Below are 25,375 nucleotides of genomic sequence, written 5' to 3'. Positions count from 1 at the left end.
GCTGAATAATGTTCAATATTAATTTTGTCTCACCCTGTATAACTTTACAGGTCAAATTTTAGTTTGGTTATTATACAATGGTTATTTAAACTAAATGACAGGCTATACTGGGTAAAAACAATTTAGGCAGCTGTTATTGCAATTTAAAATTTATCCTTTGTTTTCACAAAATTTGGGGGGCATCCTGTAAAACTCTATATTTTTATGAAATGCCTTTCAATTAACCTACATATCCTAACTAAAAATATATAAAATAGCAATTTTACTATGTAATCAATCATTTTATTAGACCAAGAAATGATAATTTATAAAATGCTGTTTCAAGATACAATTAATGTAGTTTGTATTTTTTAAACTTATTCATAAATAGTATTAAAATATAAGCCTTGAAAATGTTTCAATTACATCAAACAATTTCTTGATAAAAAAGACAAAACCGAATCAATATCTACCACTCCTACGACGACTGGGAGAACGGCTGTTCCCCCTTCTTTCTCTAGAGCGAGAACGTGCCCTCCTTGGCGATCTTGAACGATCACGAGCACTCGTAGTCCTTCCTCCTTTCTTACGCGCATACAGATATCTACAACATATTAAATATAAATACTGAATAATTATAGTTACAAGAAATAAATACCTTCTTAACTCCCTTGAAATCGGTTTCAAGTGCATAAAATTACAGAATCCTGAACGAGTACATTCGCCCATTTCATACTGACGACAGCACGCTTCCCTAAAGTCTGTTACGGGGCTGAGTTCGGCATAAACAGGTCTACCACCAAACCAGCGATTGTTTAAATCATTTACAGCTCTCTCAGCATCTTCTTCTCTGCGGAACTGTTTAAAATGGATTAGATAAATAAAAATAGCTATACAAACTAATGAGGCTTTACCTTGATGTAAACATTCCCTACTAAATGGTCTCCAAGATTATCGCATACATTCATTTCTTCGATTTCGCCATATTTATCTTCGCATTCAACGAAAACGTCCTCGAAAAAGTTGTCGTAATGTTCTTGCATCTCCTCATCAGACACATTAGCCACCACTGAAATAGTTTTAATTCATGAATATTTTGTAGAAATTTGGCTAAAAATTACTTACAGTGACTTCCATCGGCAGATTTAGCAGAGTTCTGTGGATTTACGTACAAGTTTTGTAGCAAGCAGGTTTGGGAAAAAGTGGGTCTGTTGTGGATTCTTGAGCATCGATCTCCATGTCGGCAAGCACCGATTTTGAAGTAAAACGAACAGTTTACTCTGTAAAAATGGGGCTTTTAGTAAACGGTGAAATTAAATTAGTGGTAAATACATACTTATCTTTCTCTGTACCGAAGATAGAAGCTAAATATTCAGCCATAGTTCAATAAATATTAAATAATCTTACAAGAAATAGCACAAAGCAACATTCAACATTTCGGGAAACATAAAATAAATGTCAAAATTGTCAATTTGTCATTTTCGAATGTTTGGGTATGTTCAGAAACCCTAAATTATTAAATATTAAATTATGTTATTTCCAATTTTTATTTAATATAATTGAGCAACGAGTTATCAGAAATACCAAACCTTTCTCACTTTTTAATTTTTTACTTACAGTCTTTATAAAATTTACTAAAATAAGGATTTTACAAAAGAATTCTGAACGACCTTAATTAGTTGTAAACAAATATGGCTGCTGTGGAAGTGGTGTTTCTTTCAAAATTGGAAAATATTCAACATTTACCTGAGGTAATTTATCAAATTTTCAAGCAAAAGTGTGTTTTCTATTTTTATATATAAATTGTAGTTTGTTCATCATTGTATAAACACAATAACAAATAATTCAAAAGTTTCAACAATTGAGAGTGGGGGTGGCTCCATCGAGTGGAGAGAGGACGAAGCTCAACGCGTTCGAAGTTTTATTCAGAATTTATACAGAGAAGGAATTTTGAACGGTAAACTTTCGTTGCCCAGATCGCTACCAGATGGCGCAAGGGCAGTAATAGAAAATATTTTTGAATTACGGCGCAAAGATATTTCGAATGCCGTTATTAAAGAAAATTTAGCGAAAAACGGTGAGCAAGTCGTCGAAAACTATGATTGGAAATTAAAATGGATAATGGGGTCTTCAGAATTAGCTTCCATTCGTGAACCAGTATGTCAAGTTGACTTTCATTGCTTAACAAAAGATGACAAAGAAGCGATTGTGAGGAAAACAATAAACTTTGAGATGAACTTAGAAAAAATAGACAACCTGATCAGTGTTTTAAAGAGTATGAACGAAGAATTAAATGAAAGATAAATTTTTTTGTATTTTATTTAATGCCTTAATTTTATTTTTGTTAAATTTATAGTATATATTAAATTGAAATATGTTATACAGTCAAATTAAACAATTGCGTAGTTTTCTAAAATATTTTGACAGCTTTACATCATGTTTATATCACATTTATATCAATTAAAATTTGCTTAATCTATTCTAATTAATTTAATCTTTTTTATAGGAATAGTTTATTAGTTATTTATAACACTAAATAATAAAAATGTGACTCAATATGGTTTAATCAACAGTTTTGTAAATAATAAAGTATAGCAATTTGTTTTTCTTGATTTTTATTAATAAACCTTTAATATATTTGATACCAATTAAACTAGTTAAGTAATCAAGCAATTTTTAAATTCATTGTCACCAACTATGGACATATTCGGCGCTTGGCTGATTAACCAGAATTTAAATTTCCCGCTGGGGATTCAGGTGGTAGCTCTGCTGTAAAAAATGGTAAGGTGACACATTTATTTATTTACATTTTGTGTTTACATTGTCATTTGTTTTAGCACTTTAATTTTGTATTACAAGTTTTTGGTTTAAATTATATTAATTTTATTGATATTTTAAGCTTAAAAATGTTTACTAGCAGACCTTGCAGGCGAATATTGTTCTTTTTAGAACCTTTTTTAGTTTGAAGTGGTACAAGATTGTTTAATAGACGTAAAAAACTCGTCCCAACTTTATTAGAATATTTTGAATGGGAAAGCGGTCGTAATGGCCCTTTATGTCTCTTAAGTGCTGTTAAGAAGGTGAGTTTTGTTGTTGTAAATAATAACTATGTTTATATATATATATTTTTTTATTTTGTTGAAACCTAAAAATATTTACCTACAACTAGGTGACCGGTCAATTGTTTTGGTATCATTTCTTGAAATTGTGAAAAATTATTGAAAATATGTAATGTTAACATTGAATGAATAACATATCTTGAAAAAAGTCTAGTTTTTCGCCATTTGAAGAGAAATCTACAAAATAAAAAAGTTATTTATTGTAAACACTAAACACCACTACGCTGATTCCAAACTGAAACCATGATGGAGTTTTTCAGTGGATTTTTACCAGTAAAACAAATTGTCTAATCAACAATAAATGCTTAACTTTGTAGAAGGTACCGTATGATCGAATAAAAAGGCGCGTCAGCGATAGCTATGAAATGAAGATCGCTATCATTTTGTATGTAAATTTATATGGAAAATGTCATCGATGTTCATTTCATAGACATCGTGTTATCGTATATCGATATAGCACTAAATATGCCCCTCCCTAGTTATAATTCAAATTTGGCGCCTTGCCTTGACGGGAAAAACGGAAAGGAAGTAGGACGAGCCTAGCGACTCGCTTCGAAGACGACAACGCGCCAAGAGTTTCGAGGCCGGTCGAGGTTGAAAAAATGTGTGAAATAAATAGTTTTTTGAAACTGTTGTGTCTCTCAATAAAATTAAAACCCACGAAAAGCATTTTTCGTATACATGGCGCCCAACAGCGTGGAGCCGAAGCTGGAGAATTGCTGCTAACAAAATGGAATTGTTCAAGGTTGTTGACGAGACGCCCAAGCTTCCCGAGAACAAGAATGGCGGTGATTTTCTGGACTTTTCTGTTTTTGAAAAGCAGAGTTCCCACTCCCACAACGCTTTCAAAGAATCAACGGACAGCAGTGACCAGTTGAGTCAATCAGACGTGGATGAAGAACAACATAATTATGGTATCCAAACGCCAGCGCAGAGGAATCAACCCTCTACACCCTGTAGGTTCTGTGGACGCCTACATTTTCATCGTGAGTGCCCAGAGAATTCTTACAAACCGGTAAACCGGAGACGGGCTGGAAACGACCCCCACCAGTTGAATCCGGCCAACAACTATCCAACACAATCATCGAGAAACCAGCACTAAGAAGTCGTTTCCAAATTGTGAATGGAGTAAGTACACAATCGCATCTTCCTAGAATAAAAATTAAAATTCATAATAAAGTTATTTTCGCACTTTTATATTCTGGAGCTAGCTGTTTTACCTAATCTTAATTATAACAAAAGTATCCAAGATTTTATTTTAACTTGTTATGACATCCAACTTCAGTCGTCAGGGCAAATTAATCTAAGTTTTGATATAGACTTGCCCCTTCAGGCAATTTCCCCGATTATGACACCTCCAGTTCAGAAAATGGCTCTTCTGAAGATTCAGAACCTGAAACCCCTGCTGACGAGGACTCGCCACCAAGTTTCGATGCTGTTCCTGAACTTAGTTTAGCTCAACCCGATTCTCAGATAAACTCAGACGAGGTATCTAGTTTCCCCTCTTTAGAGCCTAGGTTAGAGAGAAGAAATCGTCGGTTGGATTATCGACATTTTCCTAGAAATTATGCTGTTTTGGATAAAGCTCATAGTTCTATAAGGTCTTGTACCTCACCACCTTCTCCATTAATCCTAGAAATTATGCTGTTTTGGATAAAGCTCATAGTTCTATAAGGTCTTGTACCTCACGACCTTCTCTATCCAATTCGAATGTAACCCAAACGTATCTTAACTCGTCTATTAGACGTCGAACCGTAAAACCAAAGACTTGTACACTTAGTTGTTGCGCTTGATAATGGTTATTACCAACTTTATTAAAATTACCTACCTTACTTCAGAATCTAAACATATTTCACACACATGTAACAAAAGGAAGATTTGATTTGTACTTATTTTCATTTTTTAAGTTTTCCATTCATTTATTTATGTTTTAAGAATTATTTTGAATTTTGTACTCTGTACTATCATTATTTTTAGAAGATATAACTTAATATTTTCTGTTACTTTAGTAGGGTTATTATTACTTATTTATTTTCATTTAGTTCATGTAAAATTTGTATTTTGCATTGATTTATGTAAAATTTTGTATTATTGTTTTAACCGTCATGGCAACGCTTTTTTCAAAGTGGGGGGGGTGTTATCGTATATCGATATAGCACTAAATATGCCCCTCCCTAGTTATAATTCAAATTTGGCGCCTTGCCTTGACGGGAAAAACGGAAAGGAAGTAGGACGAGCCTAGCGACTCGCTTCGAAGACGACGACGCGCCAAGAGTTTCGAGGCCGGTCGAGGTTGAAAATGGGTGTGAAATAAATAGTTTTTATTGAAACTGTTGTGTCTCTCAATAAAATTAAAACCCACGAAAAGCATTTTTCGTATACAATTGCTGACGCCGCGCCGTTTTTATTCGATCATACGGTATATATTTCCTCGCATTGTCAGAAGTTGGTATTTAGCAGATACCTACATCTAACACTACTTAATTTTGTTTATTTTTTAAATTCTCGGACAATTGTTTCAAATTTTCTTCCGTCACAAACTTTTTTCGTTATATGTATTATAAAAATTTCAAAAAAAATGGTCAAATGTTTGCAGCTGTTCTGATGCACTTACCAACAAGCAATATTTAATTTTTATTTTTATTGATTGATAATTGCAATAATACAAAGTCCACTCTTCATATCGTTATCCAAATCTTGTAAATAATATGGTATTTATACTCTGCATAAAACAAAAATACGCACATACATCGCTATATAAACATATTTGCCAATGAAAAGAAAAAATACAAGAGCACCATTTATAAAATCATGTATCTAAAACTTATTAAAATTAATTGGCTGTCATTTTATATAAAAGTTACAGGTTAAAAGTAGACTCCTTTGTTACATTCCGTGAAAACACCGCGTAAAATAGAAACAAACTTTATTACGTAAAATATACAGGGTGGCGCCTCTCATACGCCACGGAGGCTCTAAGGAGAACGACAGTTTGTATTGAAATAAAATTTTGTTAGCGTATGTAGGTTAATTTAGAGCATTTTTTAAAAATATGGACTTCTACAAGGTGTCTACAAAAAAAGTTACACATCAAAGTTGTGTTTTTTGTAATGGAACACCCTATATATTGATTTTCGGATTCTAGGAGAAAAATAAAGGTGAGTTTCATTAGAGAAGTATATGTCTATAATGTAAGGTTTTTGACATATTGATCATTTTCTAAAAATAAAGAACAAATTTTAAATTTCAATAAAAGCTATCTAAATCAGAATTTACCCGGTACCGCTAAGTATGTAGTTAAAATAACTATTGTATTTTAAATTAAGTTAAAACTTGACTCAAAAAGTTATACAGGTGGAGAAAAAATGAATATTGAACATTCGTTACATTTAAACGCAAGTTACTTTTTTATTTTAAATGGAACACCGGGAACACCCGGTATATTATTCCTATATTCAATGTGAAATTCATATCTCTTAATTCATATACTATTAAGATTTCGTACCCCTTAGACAAAGATTTTCCTAGATATTTTCATTTTTGTGATTTTGCGTCAGTAGATATTTATTATTTGATAAAATCTAGGCGGTCGTGAGATACCTTTTGTTAATTTCACAAAAAATGGATGTAGAATAAAATATTTAAATGGAATAAAAAGGTACACGCTTAAAACATATTTTAATTGTTATATAATTAAAACTAGATATAAATGTATAATTATGTAACAAAAATTAGCTAAATTAGCTAGATGAAAACTTTTCCAAATTTTCTAAAAAGAATGCTATAATATCCGGTTCTTCATGAAGGTACCAACTCAGTCGCAGCATATTAGTCAATATTAGGTAATGATGTCACATAACCCTATATGTTCTGAAATAATTTGTACTATTTGTTCCTACATAAAATCATCAAGATAATTTTGATTTTTAGCCAATTTCGACTGTTTTATTATCTATTCTGTCTCCCTTTCTTTAGTTATAACTCATCATACTGTCTCAGGGCTTTAACAAACCACAGTATCTGAGACGGTTTTCCAGAAGTTAGTTCTCCATCTCCGATATCAATACGACCAAATTTCATGGCACGAATGGTTGGCGTCTCGGCGCACACAGCCCAAGTAGCATTTTCACGACTTGCGACCATATGTTTACTAAACACAACGTTGGATTAGTTACAAAAAATAGTTAGCTCTGTACCTTGGGTATTAAAATAAATGTAAACGTTGTTGTAACGTTGTGCCGACGTTGAACTAGTACTACAACAAAGTAAAAGCTTCTGCGACGTCGAATAAACGTTGTCTTGTAACCTTTTTAAGTGATCTTTAGGTGATTCGGACAACGTAGGGTACGTTTATGTTGGAGCTGCGATAAACGATAAAAGCAGTGAATTAGCGCTGCTCTTATCGTTGCTCAACTGCCAACCGTGTCTCGATGCGTTGCTCCAATATAAACACCTACATATAAATTAATATAATAATATTCTTTGCTTTGCTACTATCGCTGCTCTTATCGTTTATCGGCGCTCCAACATAAACGCACCCGTAGTTACAATGTTGGGTAATAAAGAGTTTTCCGACGTCACTTTCAGGACCGATTCCAACGTTATGCAAACGTCGTCTGTTTTACTAATTTCAACGTTGTTTAGATTTCCTTATTCTTGCGTTGGTAGGACGTCCATAACCTTAAATCTTAAATTTTCACTTCATTGTTCTGTTCAGTCAGACAGTTAAGTGCTGTTTTTGTTTTTATAAAAAAAACTTAATTAAAATGGGATATAAGAAAGGTACATATAAAACTAAATTTAAATATACATCGACATATTACCGATACTTTATCCACTCCCTCGTATATTTAGAATATAGAGGGCGGCACAAGCTAGACTCTAGGATGACTAAATTAGGCAATCTTGCGACTAGTATACTACCTGTTAAGGCTGAACTGCGACTTTATTAGTCCAGGGTATGCGACTACTCGAACTACTCCATCTTAATCTCCAAAATAACAAAGTGAAAGCCGCCATGTTGTTGAATAAGAAAATGTTTCGTTCCTAAAATAGCAATTCCTGCTTTTTGAATACATTAACTTGAAATATTTCACCCTAAACAACACGTGGAAACAATTTTTTCGACTGTGAATAAATTATTCTCATTTTACTAAAAAAAAATTCAAGAAATTTTTTAAAACTTCTTTAATTTTAAGGCCCATTAGTATTTTTCAAAGTAGAAACAATACATTTATCAATAAAGTTGTTTGCGTTTAACTTTTTTGCCTTGGGCAACGAGTTACAGAGTCGGTTAAAGTGTTTCAATAATTATGATCTTCAAACATCCTCCACGCTTAAATACTTTTGTTTTGTTTTCCTTTACTGCCATCTGGCATATGTCTCTAACTAAATCATAAAAATAATATTTTTATTATAATTATCCCAATTTAGGATAAAACGCGACTTAGACGCCATATTATTATAGTTTTGTATTTCTGTGAATTAGGATTTTAAACAAGTTGCAATTTGTACTAAATTAGGCTGCTAGCCAACGTCGGTATCCAACGTCGTTTCGATCCTAAAATTATTCTCCAAACTAGTGCAGACTAGGGTTGGCACGAGGTTGTGCCGACGTTGCGCCCCGACGTTTGGTCGCGTGACAACGTTGTCCCGACGTCCAAATGCTGCTTGGGAGTGATGAGGTGTTATTTGGGTGTTCTGATATTCCCCCATTTTCCCCACAGAGTCTGCATTCGCTGTTGTTTCTTAGCTTCAATCTACTGAGTTGTTCATCGAGGAGACAGTGTCCTGTTAAAAACCCCGTGACAATCCGAAGATTGTTTTTACTTAAATAAAAGAAAAATGTGTCACTCATGAGAGTCGCATCTTCGTTATGCCCTTCCATTCTGGGGTACTTGCTGCGCGACAAAATTTGATCGTATTTTCAAACTTCAAAAGAGAGCAGTTCGATACTTATTGGGACTAAACAGTAGAACTCACTGCCAGAATTTCTTTAAAAATTTCAAAATACTGACTCTTCCTTCCTTATTCATTTTTGAATCCGTTTGCTTAATCCGCAAGCACATATTCTCTATTCCGGAAAGGCCTTCTCACAACTATCCACTTAGGAATGCGGAGCACGATATTTATCTGCCAACCCCGAGCTCAGAACTAGTTAAGGGCTCAATACTGTACAATGCCAAGAAAATGTACAATCATTTGCCTTCGAATATCAAGTCACTTTCATTCTTTCCCGCATTTCGCAAAGCTCTGAAATCATACTTACTGGAGAGAGCCCTATATGCGGTAAACGACTTTTTTGTTGATGTTTAATCATGAACAATTTAGAATTTTAATTTTAATATTTTGATCATCTCACACACTGGTTAAAGGTCTAGTATTTAATATTTTATAACTCTTGATTTTATGTTATTATAACATGATTTTATCCATTTACAGTTTTCCTTTTGTAAAATTTTCTAGATACGCCTGTGTTCTGCAATGTCCATATATGTTTATTTGTAATTTTATGACGTAAATTTTTTTTGAATTGATTTGTATTGTATGAAGTTTTTTGTATTATTTGTATATTTGTTTTGTGCTTTTTTTGTTTTGCTTTGTCGATGAAGCTGTTTTGGCTTTTTGTACAATAAAGCGTTGTTTTTTTTTTTTTTCATCAGTTAACATATTTTATAACATAGCTATGTTTAAGCGCCACTATTACATTATCGACAATCACGAGAGTCAAAACAAAAATAGTTGCCAGCTCGTTCTAAGATTTTCATCAGTTAACATATTTTATAACATAGCTATGTTTAAGCGCCACTATTACATTATCGACAATCACGAGAGTCAAAACAAAAATAAAGAAAAATGATCAAAACAAATAAGTATTTAAATTTTATTTTATTGCGCGCGATAATCGAGCAAAGAAAAAATCTAGTTTATACAGCTCGTTCTAAGATGGAGATAACAATTTGTTAATTATAATTATTTATTTAAACAATTAATTATTAAGTTTAAAGTGATATATAGCGTGAACCAAAAATAGGCACCACTCTAGTAATTTACTCTAATAACAGTAATATTTTATTCTGTCAATTAAGAAAAAAATGATAATAAGCTGGTCACGTATATAGGGTGACACAAGCGTAAATGTACAATTTTAGGAAGTTACTTCAATTTCTCTTTAGTATCTGGCTCATAATTGTCGTAGAATAATTGTGCATCTATTACCTGATAGTCGAAGATTCTATTAACATTAGGATTTATTTAATCTGAGTCAGTCCATAAAAACTCCGTTACTTAACAACAGGAAAGATATTCGTTATTCAATAAGAAACCGTGGTAAAGATCAGTTGCTATTGAATACTTATTTTTCTCTCAACAGCATTATCATTTGAGAAATCCCTTACCTACATCAGAAGTGGGATTTTTTATGTAGTGTGTGCGAATTGATCGCAGTAAATTCTTGAAATGGTAATACCCGTTAAAGATAGAGCCGTCCTATATTTTGGAAATTGAAAATTATAATTTCTTTTTTCTTTTTCTTTTTCAGAGATAGATATTGTCCATTTGCTGACAGTGTAGACTGTTCACTTGCTGATAATAGATTATCCACTTGCTGATAATAGATTATCCACTTGCTGACAGTGTGTATATGTCGCAGACATATCGAATAACTCGGTATTTTACAATAAGACTGGGTATATTATAAAATGCCGGCATTTTTAACAAAAGAAGGATATTTTACAAACAGCCTATCTTTTTTTAACCACTTTTATTAGTTTATTTCAAAAATGACAGATCATATTTCAATTTTATTGGTTTGACGATAGTTTGACGGAACGACAAACGGACGCCGATGCGTATGAACTCGCTTTTAGATTTTTGAGGCTTGTCAAAGTCTTGCCAAATTATAGGTTATAATTTTGTGTCAACTTATGTCAAATACCCTGCCTTTTGGGAGATATGACGTATTTTGATTCGTGTTATTACGTGTGTTCTGTGTCTTTTGAATTCAATTGGAGGAAAAATCGACGGAAAATTAACTATAGAGCCAGAGCACAGTTTATGGGTAATACTCGCTGCCCAGGCAGAAAGTCTTATACACCGATAAAGTTAGCATCAATAAAGTTTGTATACCATCTCGTCGTATAAAAGTGCATCTCGTATATGGTACAAGGATCGTACTAAACATATACTAAAAACTGGAATAGTTGTAAAATATCGACATCACACGATAGGTAAATAATGGATTTTAGTACCGCAGAAAAATAATATTAAAACATACTGAACATACTGGTTTAAAAAAATTAAGATTAAAGTTCCAAGTAAAGGTTCAAGGTTATGGTCCAGGTTACGGACATTATCCAAGGTCCTAATAGTGTTCCAAGGTTCGGGTAGTGTCCCCATATGGCCACAGTATGGATACAGCGTAAGCCCCGTGCTGCTTCGCTCCCATTTCTAAGCCTAGTCAGTAGCTACGGCTGTATTGATTCATGGTGTCCTCATTCTGGCCTCTTTTGTTGTTTTGGCCAACAGGATCGCCGACAGACAGTACAGAGATATGAGCCTACCTCACGCTGCTACTCTTCGAAACAGGATTGCCTCAAGAACAGCTAAGTGTAGATTTAGGTTCAGATTTTCAGTCGATTTTCAGTCTTAACTTAATAACGTACATTTTAAATAATATCGTACAGACTATATTTAGTGGTTAGATTATTAAGAACATTTATGTCGATTTAGTAGTTACAATATGATTTAGATTTTAGGTTTCATTAGATTACGCCTTGTAATAGTATTTAACCACTATAATAATTATTATTAAAATTGTACAATGCTATTTACCATCAGAATTCATCATGAATAAATATAGCCATTAGTTTTAAGTAATATACAGGCTGTGTTTTCTTTCTCTGTACATGCCTGGCGCCCAATATCTATTTCTTTTGTTTATTGTTATTAAATAGTTTTCTTTCCAGTGAAATACCTTATCCACGACTGCTCTCCGATGAAAAGCTGCCGTTCGCAGTGGTAGTTGTTATAAAAAACGCTACACCTTTATTTGGCATACCTTTATTTGGCACACCTTTATTTGGTCAATATATATTAATTTTATTTATGTTGTTGTATTTATTACTGTGGAATATTATAAATTTGTATTTGCACATAAGTTGTATTGATAAATATATGTAATGCTCCATCTTGTTGAAAAATATAGTCTTCGTTTGGAAACAACTTTCATTCTTGAGCACTAGGCAAAAGTGAGGTCCCAAGTATATGTTGATATTTTTGGACGTTAACAGACGTTAACCATCTATTTGCCCAAACCTCTTGCTGACATGCAACTCCAAACCATAATCCCCTTAGGAAATTTAACAACCCTCTTTAAGCAATCTTTATGAAAGGCTTCTGCTTTATTTCGTATTATTCTTTTTCGATGATCTCCAACGCAAACATTAAATTTAGACGCATCGCTAAATATGAGCTTACTAGTTGAAGCATGGCGCATTCGCCACGACATCAGGAAAACTAAATACTTTTTATTATTTTTTAATTAAATGAAAAACAAAAAATCCGGCAACGACAGTTTTCAGAAGAGCCAATTAGCTATCTTTTAGTAAAAAAAGCAACTTTCTAAAGCAAGTCGTTACTTCAGTAGAGACGACACAGATAAACATTAGCATTTTATATATATAGATTCCAATCATTTTGTGTCCACGATAATTTAGATTTTGCCCAATTGTAGCGGTTTTCTTTTGAATTTCTGTCAGTAGCGGTTTTTCTTTGGCTTAAATGAGAATTTGTATCAATAATCTTCAGGTAATTGATTATCCACACAAAATAAAGTTTACCTTGTAAAACCGCAGACCGCATTTATGGATATATTTTCGGCAACATTCTCTTGATATATTTAATCCAGTTACAGTATTCCATTTAACTGTTACTTCGCAAAGAGTACTTCTTCTCGCAGACTTGCAAATTTTTACTAAATTTCGTAAATCTCTCTGAGATACAACTTTTGGCCTTCCCGAACTTTTACCTCTAACGCCTACACTGGCAGATTCGCCGTATTTTTTATTATATTAAATACCGTGGTTTTTGGAATACTTAAATCATGAGAAATTTTTCGAATTGTTTTTCCCGTACTGTATTGACGAATGATAATTTCGTGTAGTTTTTGATTTGTAGCTTTTCCACGGATCATTACTTTGGATTAAATTAACAAAATTGAAAATTAAAAAAATTAAAATTACTTACAGTAAGTCTCACTACTCAAAGTATCGAGTCACTTACAAGCTGTCAATGCTGAAGTAAACAGTTTGCGACATTTGTGACGTTTATAGCAAAGCCGCCTATGATATTAATTATTTAAAAAAATACTTGTCCCAACATTTAGTTGTCAGGCAAATTTGTCCTTTTATGAACAAAATCCGCAACTGTAAATATCGATTGATTTACAAATTCATAAAAATATTGCTAATAAACATTAAATATGTTTATATTTAAAAAATTAAACACATATTTTTCAGTCATTTTGAAAAACCAGGGCAATAATTCCAAAATATGACCTTGTCCCAACGTATAGTTGTTAGGGCTCGTATTTAAAGGCTTCTTTTCTTGGATTATCGGTTTTGGTATCAGTGTACCACATTATGGTATGGTCCTTTAAAAATATCGTTTAATATAGTTTCAATTTTTGTTTGAACACTTTGTAAGCCGAAAATTCAAAGTCCATTTTTACGTTTGGTTATGAAAAAGGGGCTCGACAGATTAAGAAGTCAAAAAAGTTATCGATAATAACCTTTAACCTATTTTTCGATATAAAACTGTTAAATGCAAAGAAATATAGCGCATTTCCTTGTCGCTCACGGGCTAATGTCAGTAACAATACGGTTCAATGTCGACATACCATATGTAGTTGGTTAACCAGTTCAAATATTGAGCAAAAAAACGGCTAAGAAATAGGCAAATACTTGGTTAAAAAGAAAGAAGAATCTGTGATAAAGTGTCTTTGAAGAAAAGGAGTTAAAAATGACGCGTCCCGTTTTGCTAACTGAAAATTCCCGTAGTGTTCTTGTTTCTTCGGGCGGTGAGAATGTCAACCCCAGAAGCTTGCCTCAGTTTGTTGGAGCGTTTGTCAGTAAGTAGAAATATTCTAAAATTCTTTAAAAAATTTGAAATTTAGATTTTTATAAACGTTAAGTTATTCTGTCAAAATTAATAATAGTTATTTTGTCGTCGACCGAAAAGATTAATTGTGCTGGGTTGGTGTTGGTTTCTGTGAAATTTGACAAATAAATAAAGCTGTCTCTTTAGTTGTCAGTTTTGAGTCAATATTTTTTAATTCTCTTTCGTGTCGATTGCTGATTGAATTGGAGCCAGAAATGGCTCAAAACGAAATAAGGAAATTACCAACAGATATTCAGGCTGAGGCGACAAACGCCATATCCAAACTACTTCCATTTAAATCCCGAATAACTTATGAAAAGGAATACAAACATTTTCAAAAATGGAAGCAATTAAAAAACGTGCCAGAAAAAATTTAGTTTTTAACCTATTCTCGCTGTTAAAGTATCATTTAATCTACCCTTTTGGTTAAAGTACTATTTTATCTACTATTTTTGATAAATATAAGGCAATTTTAACAGTTGCTATGGAAAAAAAGATAAATTAAAATACAGTATATTCCCGGATTGTCTTTACAAGAGGAAAAACTTTTTTATTATTGACATTTTGAGAAAAATGCATTCTTGATAAAAAATTTTACTTGTTCTAAAATGGTAATTCCCGTTTATACTTTTCCAAATTTCCATACCGTTTTAGAGAAAGTAAAAAAAAAACATCAAAATGTAGTTGAATTTTTTCTAAGCCCTAAAAATCAAAATGCGTTTCATTCTCTCATGAACTCATTCTTTGATAGATAAATGTTAAAGAAGCACAGAATTTATTTAGTTCAATGCTATGGTAAGGGTGATAATAGTTATCGGAAAATGTGATACTTTAACAGCATCAAAAAATATGACGTTAATCAAAATTCATTATAACAATCTATCAAAGAATGAAATTGAAATTATATTACCATAAACTATATTTTCATATTTTTTTAAATTTTCTCTAAAACGGTATAAATATTTGGAAAATTATTAACGGCATTAACCATTTTAGAACAAGCAAACTTTTTTTAATAAAGAACGCATTTGTTTTAAAATGTGAATAACAAAAAAAATTTTGCTCTTGTAAAGACAATCCGGGGACATATTGTATATTAAAACTATCTAATAAGTGCGCAAAATGAATGTTTGTTTTTTGATTGCGATGTGTGAGTTTTAAAAATAGACTTAAATGTCCGCATAAATAATAATTTTGGGCATCAATATACAAAGTATTTACAACAAACGTAAACATATCATTTGTCGTGTTTTGAAAAAAAAAATATTGTATTTCAAATTTCAATATACTAAAATCATGATTTTAGCAATACTTCTTATACAAGAAGTTTTTTTTTCTTGAAATTTATGAGAGTGGAACACAAAAAAAATAAAACAAATGATAGTTTTGTCATCATCATCATCATCATCATTCTCAGCTTATTCAACCATTTCCAATTATGGTGTAGTCTCCTCACATATTTAGATACTCTAGATACTTCTGTAAAACTTGGAAAATAAGTTCGTCATAATAATGCTCTTATTTATTCACTATTCTAATAAACAATATGCATTCCTTCGGAAACTCTCTATTTATTTATCTAGTAATGCTAAAACACTCTATTTGAAAGTCGATTAGAATAGTATGATTCATTGGCAAGCGATTTAAATATTTGTGATCAGGTAAAATTGTGAAGAGGAGGCTTAGCTTGCCGGCGCGCGGCAGATCAGTCAGTAGTTCATAGGCCGGCCGGCTGTGTAGTGTTGTGTTTTGTCACAGAGCTGACAAATGGGGGTTGCGAGTCTTTTGACTAACATAGTTGCAAGTCGTTTGACTGTAAGCAAACGGGGACCACAAGAAGAAAACCTCTTGTGTCCTGCCTTCGAGTTGGTCTTGAGAGTTTGAGGTCTCCATAGTGTCTTCTCGATTGACGATGCGGCGTTGGGGTAGTGAGCTACCCCAATTAGCTTATTCGATTGGGATGCGAATGTGTTTAGCGGCAGAATTGCGTCCGGGGGAAGCCCCTCTACTATTTCAGGTGACACTAGCTAGTTGTTGAGGATTATTAACCAATAGATCCGAATAATATTTGAATTAGATGGAAGATATGGAATGGGATATATTGAAAAGAATATCAGTGAGTGATGTCAGTGGCTAGGGGGCGGAGTACCCCCGGGTGAGTCTTACTATTTAACTACCAATTTTATCCAGATCAGTAAATGTTTGTCTTGTTATTTTCATGTAAGTGCTTGCCAATGACCAACTAAATGGATATTTGAGGTGAATTTCCATTGTGAGACCCGGTTGAGTAAGCCTAAAAAATAGCGATTTTACACTTCTTTAGAAATTTTTGTAGTTGGGCCCATTGTTGTCTATCGTTGGCTATGCGGGCCCAAGTAATTTCATAATATCATTGTCCCATGTCATGTTTGGTCTTCTTCTAGGTCTCTTAATTTCTCGTGGGTCTCTCTCTCTCCAATCGTTCCTCATAGCTGGGGTTCGTGCCTTCTATGAGAATACTTTTTGTTTTATAAGATCTTTCCAGGCTCGTCTGTCTTCAGCTCGATGGATATCTGAGTGTAGGGGTAGACCTGTTGTTTGTCTTACTTGATCGATCCATCTTGTTGGGGACCGACCTCTACATCTTTTTCCTTGGGCATCACCAGTTATAATAATTTTTTCCATGTTGTCGGTAGGTCTTCGAGTAATATGTCCAAAGTACTCGAGGATGCGTTTCAGATAGATAGCCGACAGTCGGGTGCTTATGTTGAGCTCATTAATAATTGACAGATTAGATCTTCTAGCTGTCCTAGGTATTCTCAGCATACGTCTGTAGCACCACATTTTAAAGCTGTTTATCATGCTCCTCGTGGGTACCATGCTGTAATTTTTGTGGCCCATCTGTTGTCCGTCCCTCTTACCAGTTGTCCTACCCATTGTCACTTAAAGGATTTGATTCTGTGGATGGCATCTATTACCTGGGTCTTTTGTCGTATCCACTCTATTCTTTTACGGTCTGTCTTAGTTCTTCCAGCGTATTTCGTTCCATTGAGCGTTGTGCGACCTGCAGTTTTCTTATAATGTTCGTTTTAAATGTCCAGGTTTCGCATGCATAGGTCATGACTGGTAGTACACATTGGTCGAATGTTTTCTTCTTTAGATAAAGTGGCATTCTATGTTTAAATGATAGTAGTTTTCAAAAATGTTTTAATATGCTCTATTTAATATAACAAAAATGCTACTCTTTTTTTCATGTGAAGTAGTAAAGCTGTAACTGAAATTAATTTACGCCAATGGAACATCAACCTGTATATTTTATCAAATTTTAATAACACTTCCTACTATATCTTTATTATTTAATGCCTGCAGAGTACTTAACTATTATTTGAATAATTAAACAGTGTGGTAGTGCGGTGTTTACATTTCTAGTGGATATATCTACTAAATTTAATTAAAACAACACATATAAACCCGTGTAACAGCTAATTTTACTTTATTAAAAACTTGTTTTATAAAGATTTAATACATGTTCATATTAGGCAACGGCCTAGCTACGTCGAAACACCGGTTCCGATTAGAACACCGAAGTTAAGCGACGTAAGGCGATACTGGTGGATGGACGGGTGACCGGTTCGAAACTCTGTATCTTGCTGTTGTCCAAAAAAGGCAAAAGTGTAAAATCTATTGACACGCACTGCTCATTCACGCCGCGCACCGGTTCGAGGCCGGATGAGATCGGATATCACGTGAGTAAGAGTCGATTTAGGCACTTGCCAAGTCGGTAGGCCATTGACCATGATATGGCCGAGGATCGCGGTTCGGATTCCGCGTAAACAAAGTAGGCCCTATCCAGATTAGCCCTGGCAGCAAAAAGGAGACGTTAACTGAAATCTTTTCTTTACTTTTTTACATGTTCATATTATATATGAAGTGAAACTTCTTTGCGCGCGCTGGTAAAAAAATTCAAGGCCTTGACGCACAAGCTAGCGAGACGAAAAGTGGTAAGGACAGCCTACGGCTTTGAAATACGTACTGTTTGACCAGCGGATCTGAAGCTACGGAAGGAATGCGAGAAAAAAAATCGATATTGCCACGTTTATCTATAAAATTGCAAAATTGCCAGACATGAACTATAAATTTAATATATTTTTATTATATATAATGTGTTTAGCATATATTCTGACGTATATTACTAAGGAATTTTAACGTAGTTCATATTGTTGGATATGTTTTATTTAATAACTTATTTCTGTCATTCTGTATAATCTGCTTATTACGAAAGGTGAAGATATCATTGGCAAACCGATATCATTGGCAAACCGGCATCGCCGCGCATGGCCGCCTATTCATCGAACATGATTGGCGAGAGTACGTCACAGGATTTGTTACCACGCGGTTGCCATGGCTTTTACGCCTTTCCTATTCGCTAGCCTTATCCCCAACTTCACGGTTACTTCTGAAAAGAGTAGAAATGTTGAATACTATTGAAATATCCAGTGGCGGTGTCATTCTTTTGATCATTATTACTTTCTTTCATTATTTTATACCGGTTATCCTAAACTTTATTCCTATATTTTTCGTATATTTAATAGTTAAAATGTGTTATATTGTTTTGTTATCTTGTTATAATGTTTTTCGTTCGTAGTTTTTAATTATTAATATTAATTTTGATCGTATATTTGTGTTTTAAAATTAATAAATTTGTTAAGGGTAAGACGCTACATAGTCAGGACAAGAGAAATAATAGCTAATTTATATAGGCAAGTAGAATAATAATAATGTAATTATTAGAATACTAAAATTAAATATTGGCTAAAATGAAAAGCACCCACATTTTACCTAAATATTTTAGCTAAAGTGAAATAAATGTAAATGTAATGTAAATAAAAAACGTGGATGAAACCTCATTTGGTTTATTTCCTTGTGTTCATAACAGGGTTTGCGACGAAGCTACAGAGAGTTCGCTTAAGTTGCCGCTTAAACGTAAACTTGAGCGGATATCTCTTTATACCGGAGTTAGCGTATCGGCTATAAAAAAATTCACACAGAAGATAAAAAAAGACTGGAAACTTACCCCGATAAAATGATATCCAGTCCTGGAAAGAAACGGCTACGTGAGCTCGACGACTTTGATTTCCAAGCGGTCAGGAATTTGATAAATAGATTTCATCTCGAATTCAAAGTTGTCTTCACAATTAGAAAGGTTTTGAAAAAATTGCAGGAAGAATCGAATTTTCCTTTGACAGGGAAACGCTTAGGGGGTTATTAAAATCAAATGGATTTTTTTGGCGTAAATGTCAAAATAACAGATAAATATTAATGGAGCGGCCCATTATATTGCAGAGAGAGATATAAATATATACTATATAAGTATTATCTATTTGGATGAAACATGGGTAGACAATGACCTAACCTTTAAAAAGTGCTGGCGGAGCGATACCATATCTGGTGTAATAGGCAATATTGGATCTACTGGTGAGTAAAATTATGTTTTGTTTGCGCTTCCAAAGTTAACTATTTTCAAGATTTTTTTTTGCTGGAAATAGTTATATCTAAAATTATGTATTGTAGAAAAAAATATAGTTAGTACAGATATATAAATAAATATATCTCAATACTCAGTCTTGATCATCTGCTGATGATGTTAACATGGTTAGCGAAACGTGCGCCCAGTGTAAAAGTAAAAGTTTTTTGGTGTATTGTGCTGATTTAGTGTTTTATTTTTCTGTGTAACACCAAAGGTTCCAACCCCCAGCTGTAATTATTTCTTCTATTATATTAACAACACATAATAATAAAATTATTCAAAATATTTATGGGAGCTTTAATAAAAGCTTTTAGTGTGTTTATCTGCTAACTCAACAGTAACGATTCAAACAGGATAAAGTTTTTTGAAAAAAAATTATTAATCAGAATTTATATTTATGATACACATTATTTTCATAAAACACCGTACGCCCATGCCTATTTTATGAATGAAATTGGGCGTGTCTTGTTTACAACTGCGTTCCCCTGCCGATACCCCGTAGCTACAGATCCGTTGGTCACACTTATAGTGACGCGACGTGTATTTGTGAGCAGTCCACGTGTTTATCAAAAATATTGATATTTTAGTACAAATTTTGTGAAAGTGAATCAAATTTTTAATTTATTACTTTTTCAACATTTCAAACTACACTTTCTTATATCCTCCAAATCCTTCAATTTTCATAGTGCACACACAATTTTTTTATCTTTTCATTAAAATTTTATTATTATTTATTGTTGCAAACAAAGTACTACAAAAGTATAAATATTATTTATACTCAAGTGTACAATATGATATACTCGGGAACTATTTTTTTTTGGTGAAAAACAGATACCCACGAATATTAAATGCACCTGTCAAAAATGAAAAAAAATCCCTGTATTTTTATAATTAACTGAGCTACGAATGCAAAATCAAAAAAAAAAGAGAAAAAAATGTTTATATATGCTAATTACCGAATACTCAACATTTATCGAGAAATTTTGTGATAATTAAAAATTGTGTTACCGAAAAAAGAATATTTTTTTTAGATATTATTTCCCATTACCTATTAAATCATTTAAATTAGACCTTACTGTTGCTACGATATCATATTATACCTGACAGAATAACTATACAGGGTGCTACAAATTCGATGTACGAGCATTGGTATCTCGGAAACTGTAATAGATACGAACATCGTTAAATTGGGGCAATTAGGACACCAAGATGCCATCAAAAAGGTTTTAAAAATGTCAAGGATTGCTGAATTCTTTGAAAAAAAACTGATTTTTTTGAAAACTAATTTGATTTTTTCCTGTCGTTACTTTTTAGAAAATCAAAAAAACTAATTCGCATTCTCACAGCCACTTTATTAGGGCTATCTGATAGTATTTTTAGATTTTCAAATTAGCTGATAACGTCCCATTGCTGCCAAAAGTCACTAACTTACTCTTTATAAGTTCCGAGAAAAATGCGTCTAAAAATGAATTGCATTGCATACAGATGTCTGTTATAGTTAGTAACTATTCGGTATTAAAATAAAACATAAATAGCCAGAAATCGTAGTTAATGACTTTTGCAATCGATTCTCCGCTTCAAAACATAGTTAGTGATTGAATTTGGTTGTTCGGAAAAATGTTAGTTAGTGACTTTTGGCAGCAATAGGACGATAATTTGTGAGATACAGAGGCCAACTTAATTTTTTTAAATACGGACCTGCATCTTTTATTTCAGATTTTGAAAGAACTCAGTCTCCTGAGTACAATGATATTCCACATTTTATACTTTTTTTGTTTATTACTATTTAATTATTATTTAAAAAAAATTGTCAAGTCCGACTCTGTTTTTTAAATTATTTATTCTGATTATATTCATCGCAACAATATTGATCAGCGCTAATTAACACTGAATAAGGAAAATTGAGCCAATTGGAAGATTCGAATAAATAATATCCAGATAAGCGATTTAAAGATATTATTTTTAACATTTCTTATTGTGAATTTGAAATTCTCAGTGTACGATCTAATAACTTGCATAATATTATTCATAGTTATTATGAATACATTAACTTCTACAAACTAGTTTGTAATGCTCTACATAGTCTACGTGTTCGAAAGGGTTACCACCCTCCCATTGCACAAATTTATTTTTCTTTCAATTTTATTTATAGCTTTTGAATAGATCTTCTTCTTATACTTTCGAATGCATTTTGTACACTTTATTGTAACTGCCAAGATGTGTGGATTTCACTTTTTTTGTAAAATTTGGACCTGTTGAATTACTTGACGTCATCAGACGGTTCAGGAACCTCGCTGACCATTATACTGCTGTACCATTTCCAATCCATCTTACGGGGAAATGATTTGATTGTTTATATTACATTATATTGATATTATTTTTTATTATTTTATTGCATTTGATTTTCCGTATTCCACCCACGTCACTGTTAAGTTTGAAAGTTTATCAATATTGTAACGATGAATATATTAAATATTAAAAAAAACAGAGCCGGACTTGAAATTAGTTTAAATAAATTGTGTCCAAATTTTAAAAACAAAAAAAATATGTGTGGCATATCACTGTACTCAGGAGAGCGAATTCTTTCAATATCTGAAATAAAAAATTCAGGTCCGTATTTAAAAAAAAATAGTTGGCCTCTGTATCTCACAAATTATCAGCTGATTTGAAAATCTAAAAATACTATCAGATAGCCCTAATAAAGTGGCTATAGAATGTGCAATTAGTTTTTTGATTTTCTAAAAAGTAACGACAGGAAAAAATAAAATTTATTTTAAAAATATCCGTTTTTTCCAAAAAACTCAGCGATCCATGAAATTTTTAAAACTTATTTGATGGCATCTTGGTGAACATCTCAAAGCGGGCAACTTTGCCCCAATTTAACCATGTTCGTATCTATCACGGTTACCGAGTTACCAATGCTCGTACCTCGAATTTGTAGCACCCTGTATACCAACTGTAAATTATATAAAAAAAAATTATTATTTATTTCGTACGTTAAATATAAACCTGCTTGTTAAATTTTTAATGGACACTTTTATTTTTTTGTTCTTTTATTCGTTCTTTTGTTTTCAGCGATATATTTTAATGGCTTTGTTGTTGATATAATCAAAAGTAACAAAAAATAATAATGGTGAATGAATGAAAAACGAGATCATTATATCGGAAGAAGTATAATATTATTTTTTATGTTATACAGGGTGTTTCAAAACAAATGCGAAAAACTTCAGGGGGTGATTCCTTGTTCAAAATAAAGGGTAGTTTGTTTTATAAACGTTGGGTCAAAAGTCAACCATTAGGGAGATATCGCGGTACAAAGATGGCGGAAAAATAATGTTTTTAATTTTTATCTTGAAAACGAAAAGAGATAGACTAATGAAATTTTACGGAAGCATTACTGTTATGAAAACACACTTTCTGGTTATTTTTTCACTTTTCTAAAATGAGTGGAAGGGGTTGAAATAAACTACCCCTATCATTCTTGTTAACGAAATTTAAAGAAAAATCTTATCAAACACATGCAAAAAAAAATTAATTTGGATAGCTTAGTTTGTTTAGAAACTTTTTTATCTCTTGTGTTTTTTTGATAAAACTCACCGATTTGAAATTAAAAGATAAAATGTAAAGCATTACATGTCAGGACAAAAAAAAATTTTAGATTAAGAATCTAGTGATAATAACGATAATAATAATCATCTAGATAATAACCTATTGCAGTAGAGTAATGTCAAATAAAATAATATTAGAAACATCCTAAAAAGTAACAGCGGCCGACTAGATTTTTTTCTAAAAAAATTACAGCAGCCCACTAGATTCTTTATCAGAAAATTTTTTTTTGTCCTGACATGTAATGCTTTACATTTTATTTTTTAATTTCAAATCGGTGAGTTTTATCAAAAAAATACAAGAGATAAAAAAGTTTCTAAACAAACTAAACTACCCAAATTATTTTTTTTGCATGTGTTTGATAAGATTTTTCTTTAAATTTCGTTAACAAGAATAATAGGGTAGTTTATTTCAACCCCTTCCACTCATTTTAAAAAGGTGAAAAAATTACCAGAAAGTGTGTTTTCATAACAGTAATGCTTCCATAAAATTTCATTAGTCTATCTCTTTTCGTTTTCAAGATAAAAAATAAGAACATTATTTTTCCGCCATCTTTGTACCGCGATATCTCCCTAATGGTTGACTTTTGACCCAACGCTTATGAAGCAAACTACCCTTTATTTTGAAGAAGGAATCACCCCCTGAAGTTTTTCGCATTTGTTTTGAAACACCCTGTATATTGTTTGCTAAAAAGAATTATTATATTGAACAGTATACCTAAATATATATTGGATAAAAATTGTTAAAAATTGCAAAAACTGTTTTTTTTTCATATAATTTAGTTCTAGCCTAAGATAATTATTAGATAATACAAAATATTTGTATTTTGGTCATCAGACTATGACGCCAATAGCACATGCAACAATGTTTACATGTCTATTAATAGTGCAATATGGGACAGTACACTATTAATTTATCAATTATCACTATAATATTATAATTAACCCAGTTGTTTTTTTAGAAAAAAAATAAAAATATCTAATTACTGATATTTTTTATTTCACAAATTAAATTTAACCATAAATTATTATACTTTAATTCATGTTTATTAAAAGTCAACATATCAATTCGATTTTATTCTTTGATAGTGGTTATTATTAATTTTGATTAACGTCATATTCTTTGCTGTTGTTGTTAAAGTTTCTCATTTTCCGATAACTATCATCATCCTTTCCTTAGCATTGAAATAAATAAAGTTTGTGCTTCTTTAACATTTTGAAACAACAAAAAATATTACGTTAAATTAAAATTCTATGAATAACAATCTACCAAAGAATGAAAACCAAGTTATATTACCATAGAAATGCGTTTTCATTTTTAGGATTTGAGGAAAAAAATCAACTAAACTCACCAGCAAAAAAACCGGCCACTAAAAACTAGTCCCGATTTCAAAGTTGGATTTCTCGCGAACCTCTCATTAGATTTTGATGATTTTTTTTTAAATTGTTAATTAATTCCTTCTTAACGGATGCTACGTCACAAATTTTTATTCCGAATTTATTTTGAGCATATACAGGGTACAACAATAACACGACGTTTTTTGTCCGAACTTTGTAACACCCTCTAGGGTGCAGCAGCTGTAGTATCTATTGCTCTAAAATTCCTCTAAATCGCATTGTAGCCTCATCCTTCGTGAGCATTTTGTTTTTTTAATCACGACATTATCTCTGTTTGTATTGGAGCTACGCTGCTTTAAAACGAACGTGTCGGAAAAATGCTTCGCCGGCAGAAAGTTTTATGTATACATAATCAAGGCGACATCATTGTCAAATTAAAAAATGCCATTATCTGTGATGGATGTTGCTCGTATTGTGGCTGTAATTGAGGATGACCGAAGTCAACGTTATGTGTCCGATATTCTGGGTATACCACGAACAACAGTCAAGGATGACTGGAATCGGTATATGGAAACGGGAAATTTCACCAGGCAAGTGGGTTCTCGAAGAAAACGAAAGACAAATGCAATTGACGACCGCTTTATTGTCCTGAATACTTTACGAAATCGTAG

General features: G+C 32.4%; 3 protein-coding genes across 3 annotated transcripts in view; 2 read left to right on the top strand and 1 right to left on the bottom strand.

Moving 5' to 3' along the window:
* Positions 1–260: 260 nt before the first annotated feature.
* On the bottom strand, positions 261–1,443 carry LOC115890755 (splicing factor U2af 38 kDa subunit). The gene is made up of 5 exons (XM_030911078.1): positions 1,316–1,443; positions 1,105–1,259; positions 894–1,048; positions 638–837; positions 261–583 (listed from the first exon to the last, which is right to left on the bottom strand). Exons 1-5 carry the CDS (start codon positions 1,357–1,359, stop codon positions 442–444), a joined length of 696 nt encoding a protein of 231 aa, XP_030766938.1. The 5' UTR covers positions 1,360–1,443; the 3' UTR covers positions 261–441.
* A 184-nt stretch (positions 1,444–1,627) lies between these two features.
* Positions 1,628–2,581, top strand: LOC115890754. Its single transcript, XM_030911077.1, has 2 exons — positions 1,628–1,730; positions 1,789–2,581. The coding sequence occupies exons 1-2, from the start codon at positions 1,671–1,673 to the stop codon at positions 2,281–2,283; spliced, it is 555 nt and encodes a 184-aa protein (XP_030766937.1). The 5' UTR covers positions 1,628–1,670; the 3' UTR covers positions 2,284–2,581.
* An 11,335-nt stretch (positions 2,582–13,916) lies between these two features.
* Positions 13,917–25,375, top strand: part of LOC115890758 (facilitated trehalose transporter Tret1-like) — a 53,108-nt gene continuing 41,649 nt past the window's right edge. The window contains exon 1 of the mRNA XM_030911083.1: positions 13,917–14,226. Coding sequence (XP_030766943.1) covers positions 14,118–14,226 — 109 coding nt within the window. The 5' untranslated portion in view covers positions 13,917–14,117. The remainder of the gene's footprint in view (positions 14,227–25,375) is intronic.

Source organism: Sitophilus oryzae, unplaced genomic scaffold (genome assembly GCF_002938485.1).
Source record: "Sitophilus oryzae breed Bouriz unplaced genomic scaffold, Soryzae_2.0 scaffold_910_pilon_pilon, whole genome shotgun sequence".
Taxonomy (NCBI): Eukaryota; Metazoa; Arthropoda; class Insecta; order Coleoptera; family Curculionidae; genus Sitophilus; species Sitophilus oryzae.
The sequence above is the reverse complement of the archived record's forward strand: the minus strand, read 5'-3'. Positions and strand labels throughout refer to the sequence as shown.

What these genes read in the sequence shown, in the direction of transcription:
- LOC115890755 (XM_030911078.1), bottom strand. Translation starts at nt 1,359, where the DNA reads ATGGCTGAATATTTAGCTTCTATCTTCGGTACAGAGAAAGATAA. An exon ending in TTCGGTACAGAGAAAGATAA is followed by an intron (nt 1,260 to 1,315) that starts GTATGTATTTAC and finishes CCATTTTTACAG; the next exon opens with AGTAAACTGTTCGTTTTACT. An exon ending in ATTTCAAGGGAGTTAAGAAG is followed by an intron (nt 584 to 637) that starts GTATTTATTTCT and finishes AATATGTTGTAG; the next exon opens with ATATCTGTATGCGCGTAAGA.
- LOC115890754 (XM_030911077.1), top strand. Translation starts at nt 1,671, where the DNA reads ATGGCTGCTGTGGAAGTGGTGTTTCTTTCAAAATTGGAAAATATTCAA. An exon ending in ATATTCAACATTTACCTGAG is followed by an intron (nt 1,731 to 1,788) that starts GTAATTTATCAA and finishes TATAAATTGTAG; the next exon opens with TTTGTTCATCATTGTATAAA.